Source organism: Oratosquilla oratoria, chromosome 41 (genome assembly GCF_046742065.1).
Source record: "Oratosquilla oratoria isolate Oo_2021 chromosome 41, ASM4674206v1, whole genome shotgun sequence".
Lineage (NCBI taxonomy): Eukaryota > Metazoa > Arthropoda > Malacostraca > Stomatopoda > Squillidae > Oratosquilla > Oratosquilla oratoria.
In genome coordinates this window covers 18866209-18871173 of record NC_134817.1, presented here as the reverse complement: position 1 = coordinate 18871173, position 4965 = coordinate 18866209, and the positions used below count along the sequence as shown (strand labels likewise).

Genomic DNA, 4965 nt, shown 5'->3' with positions numbered 1-4965 from the left:
GACAAGATTAGTGATCAAGAATGAAGGTCAGAAGTAAAGGTCGCAGGTAAAGGTCAGGATGAAGGTCAAGGCCAAACGATATGTTAAGGTCAAGTTTGGCGGCCAAGACTAAAGGTCAAAGGTTAATATCAGGGTTGATGGTCGAGGGTGAAGGTCAGTGTAGAGGGCAAGGCTGAAGGTCAGGGGTGAAGGTCACGATTAAAGGACAAGGTCGAAGTTCAATAGTAAAGGTCATTTGCAAAAAACAAGAGTAGAGGTCAAAAGTAAAGGTCAGGTGTAAAGGTTGAAGGTAAAGGTCAGAATAAAGATCTGAAAGTTAGGAGTTAAAATCAAGGTTTAAAATGAAGGGTAAAGGTTAAAGGTTAAGAGCAGTGTTAAAGGACGAGAGTGAAGGTCAGGATAGAGGGCAAGGTCACTTTCAAAGGTCCTTTAAAAAGGTCTAGAGTAGAGGTCAAGAATAATGGTCAGGAGTGAGGGCCAACGGTGAAGGTCAGCGATGAAGTTCGAGTGTGAAGGTCAAGGGTGAAAGTCAGGGACGAAGGTAGGATAAAGGTCAATGCTGAAGGTCAGGTAAAAAGATCAAGAGGGAAGGTTAAGGTGAAGATGGAGGGAGAAGGTCAAAGAGTAAGGTCAAGGGAAACGGTCAAGGATGAATGACAGAGACTCACCAGAAAGCAAGAGAGAGAGAGAGAGAGAGAGAGAGAGAGAGAGAGAGAGAGAGAGAGAGAGGGAGAGAGAGGAGAAAGATGGCGCCTAAAGATTGGAAACAAAAGATTTTATCAAGAGACACAGATTAAAGACGGTGGTGGGGGGGAGAAGGAGTAGACAGAAGGGCGAAGGAGTAGACAGAAGGGAGAAGGAGTAGACAGAAGGGAGAAGGAGTAGACAGAAGGGAGAAGGAGTAGACAGAAGGGAGAAGGAGTAGACAGAAGGGAGAAGGAGTAGACAGAAGGGAGAAGGAGTAGACAGAAGGGAGAAGGAGTAGACAGAAGGGAGAAGGAGTAGACAGAAGGGAGAAGGAGTAGACAGAAGGGAGAAGGAGTAGACAGAAGGGAGAAGGAGTAGACAGAAGGGAGAAAGAGTAGACAGAAGGGAGAAGGAGTAGACAGAAGGTAGAAGGAGTAGACAGAAGGGAGAAGAAGTTGACAGAACGGTGTACGAAACAGAAGATAGAGCGACAAAAGACACGAAGAAGGTAGATGAATTTGGGAAGTAGACACAGAAATATATAGACAGATGTGATAAGACAGGACTGGTAGACAGGCGGAAAAAAGAGAGGAAGGCAGTGGAACGATTTTGGAAAAGTAAGAACTAGATGAAACGGACGGAGATAAACAGAAGAGAGAAGTATAGAGAGTAGATAGAGAGACAGTGCATGTAAAGGTCAAAGAGAGTTAAATTAGCAAGGTCATGATAAAAATAGGAATTAGCAAGGTCACAGTAAAGAGAGACGGGTCAAGAAGGTTACAATAAAGTGATAGAAAACAAAAAGGTTATACAAAAGAGACAGGTCAACAAGATCACATTAAAGAGACAAGTCAACAAGGTCGCAATAAAGAGACAGAAAAACAAGGTCATGGATAAAAGACAGGTTAACAAGGTCACATCCAAGAGACAAGTCAAGAAGGTCACAATAAAGAGACAGAAAAACAAGGTCACGGATAAGAGACAGGTCAACAAGGTCACATTAAAGAGACAGGAAAACAAGGTCACAATAAAGGGACAGAAAAACAAGGTCATAGATATAAGACTCTTCAGTAAGATTATTTATATATTTCTGTTCTTTCCCATCTCCTTCATTAAACCATCTTATACCAGACCTTATATGTTTTGTTCAATCTAGCTCTAGGTGGCTCTATTCATTCTCAGGTGAACACTATCAAACAGCATTCACCAGAATAAAATCTATAAAGCAAAGAACCCACATCGCGTTCTCATTGGTCGAAGATCTGACCAATAGGGATCACTGTCCAATGAGGACGCGATATTTGTTGTTACGTCATCATCGTGCCCCAATCACAGTCCGTCTTCTCCTCCAAGCCACTCCCCCCCCAACTCCCCCACTCAATCTCCCCCACCTCGCATGGCGTCACCCAACATCACATTAGCCCCCCAGTTACTTCTCATAAAACTCACACGCCTTCCCCTTCCCCTTCCCCCTTCCCTTTCCCCCTTCCCTCTTCCCCTTCCCCCTTCCCCCTTCCCGCGCCCCTTTCCTTTCGCCTTCCCCTCCACCCTTCACTCCTTCATCCCCTCCCCCTCCCTCCCACCCTCTCTCTCTCTCTCTCTCTCCTCCATTCACCCCTTCCTCTCCCCCACTTTCCCTCTCTCCCTCTACCCTTCCCCCTTCCCCATCTCATCCTTTTACCCTCCACGGTTCTCCTCTCCTCCTCTCATACCTCCTTCCTCCCCCCTCCCCCCTCCCCCCTTTCCACCTTCCTAAATTCCCTTTCACCCTTTTTACCCTTCTCTTCCCCCCCCCCTTTCCGGTCTCCCCTCACCCTCTCCCTTCCCCGAAAGACAAATCTGAATATTACATAATATCACATTCAAAGTCACTCAGGTTCGTAAGAACGACTCCGACAACACAGGGGTACCACCGCTTACAAAACAAGCCTACCAACCTAACCCCGTAAGCGCGTGAAGTCTGTGAAAGTCAACGCCATGAGAAAATTTCACAGACATCAATGCATTCGTACAGACGCTTACCACTGTAGCCTCATTGGGACATGACAGTACGTCTTCCTGTGTATTCGGTGTCGTTCGAACGAAACCCAATTCGACTAAGAAAACTGTAGCTGATTACTCACCCGATCCGAACTTGACCCCCGTCCAAGCCTGCTTGATGAGGGCGAGGAGTCTTCTGTACAAGGACCGAGGCGGCCTGGCAAGGATCTGTCCTCCAGCTCCTCCTCCACCTCCTCCTCCGCCACCTCCTCCTCCACCACCTCCTCCTCCGCCTCCTCCACCTCCTCCACCACCTCCGCCAGCCCCAGCCCCAGCCCCCGCGCCTCCGGCGTTCCCAGTGGCTGCTCCGGAGACTGTGGTCGAGGTGTTCGTTCTCTGAAGTTTCCGTCGACTGCTACTTCGACTCGCACTACTGCTGATGCGACCCCCGCCACCCCCACCCCCGCCCCCTCCCACCATTCCATACATGCTGACGGAGTAGGAGGGGGGAGCGCCCCCGCGGGGTGTCCAAGGGAGGGCGCTGCAGAGGACGGGAGAGCCTCCGACAGAAGCTTTCCTTCTTCAGGAGGGTCCTCAGCGGGGCGGTTGGGTGGTGATGAGAGGTGGAGGGAAGAGGGGGGGTCCTTTTACGAGGAGGGATGTTTGGAGAAATCTCTTCTTCTTTTGCGAGGGGAGATGTCTGGAGAAGTCTCTGGGTCTCTTCCCGAGGAAGGAGAAGTCTTCAGAAGTCCTGGGGTTATGGAAGTCCTCAGTGTCTCTCTTCCGAAGAAGTCTTGAGAATTGGAGTCAAAGGAATGTGGATGTCTCTTGGTGTCAGAGGAATTCCTTGACTACAAACGAGACGAAGGAGTCTTAAAATCGAAGTCTTATTGTTAGAAGTTGAACGTGGAGTCTTAGGAAACTGGAAGTCTTCCTTCTAGGTTTGGGTCTTACGATGTTAGAGATATTTCTTGAGGGAACTGATGAAAGACTTCGGCAAAAGAAAGTCTTCTGATACTAGACTTTTTTTTTCTTTTTTCTTTTTTTTTGTCTTAGAAAAGTAGACCTTTTCTTGAAGAGGAAATCCTTCTAGTACAGGAGAGAGCTGCGTCTTCCTGAAGACATAAGATCAACTTTTATTTGTGTTTTAGTTATACCTTCTTGTTCAAATTCAACTTAGAATTCACACAGAATCAAGTTATAGCTACAAGAGTTGTTGGTTCTTCGGGAGTCGTAAATTGTTCTTTCAGAGAGATTCCGTAGAAGCTATATGTGATTAGGACAGGTCATAAAAGATCTGTTACTATAGTTTATAGACACTGGTACTATAGACCCAATATGCACGAAACTGGGTCATCTTTGAGGCTACTGGTAACCTCGCGTAGGTAGTTCGCTGTTAGTAGTTTGCAGACGCGTAAGTCACTTTTAGTAGTTCCTGGAGTCGGGAGTTCTTGGAAGTAGTTCTTGAGGTCCTGAGGAGGGGAGATAGGTCACGCTCCAACACTAAAGACTTGACTTCATATCCTCTCTCTTCTCCACAGTTAAAACAGCCATTATCACTAAACACTGGGGGAGGGGGAGGTTCACCAAAGTCCACCACTGAATACACTAAATCACTCGCCGGTTCACTAAATCTCTGGGTTCACAAGGCTCTGGTCAGTTCACGTTTTCGCGACTTATCTTTTCGCGTCTCGATCTTTCGCGGTCTACTTTTTCCGCGTTTTGGCGTCTCGCGGTCCACCATTCTTGTCATGCCTCGTCGTCATTCTGAGTCTCTGGGAATCATTCTTGACTATTTAGCCGTCAACTGGGCTCCTGCGTACTGTGCTAAGTTTCTACAAAAGAAAGAAAAAAGGTAAATATTATCAAAATTATTCCCAAGAATATTCACAATATTCCCCCCAAAATATTCCCAATCCGTTATCAAGCAGTACTGTTTTTGGAAAATACTACTTATAATTATCTTCAGATTTTTTTTTTTTCAGAAACAGAATTAAACTACACAAGTATGAATTCTCTTTCTGTTCTTTACGAGTATTTCATTCAGTGTTAAGGATGATATTTGTTTGATAAAAGATTAGAAAAACTGAATTTATCAATGTATCATCAGGATACTCGTTGGCCCAGCGGGTTAAAGCGTCGCTGTTTGCGGCGAAGTTCAAAGTGATGGTGGTTCGAACTCTGCCTCTGGCGAGTTAAACTAAGGGCATAGTTCATTAAACTCCATACTATAGAATCTTTTGTAAGGGGTACCGTTCTATCCTCCTGATATGGGGGAGGGAATTTGTGAAGTTGAAC

At 46.3% G+C, this 4965-nt stretch overlaps 1 protein-coding gene across 1 annotated transcript in view; it reads right to left on the bottom strand.

Moving 5' to 3' along the window:
* Window positions 1-3156, bottom strand: part of LOC143021285 (A-type potassium channel modulatory protein KCNIP1-like) — a 127802-nt gene extending 124646 nt beyond the window's left edge. The window contains exons 1-2 of the mRNA XM_076178692.1: window positions 3019-3156; window positions 2811-2895 (exon numbers count right to left, since the gene is read on the bottom strand). Coding sequence (XP_076034807.1) covers window positions 2811-2895; window positions 3019-3156 — 223 coding nt within the window. The remainder of the gene's footprint in view (window positions 1-2810; window positions 2896-3018) is intronic.
* Between the last annotated feature and the right edge of the window lie 1809 nt (window positions 3157-4965).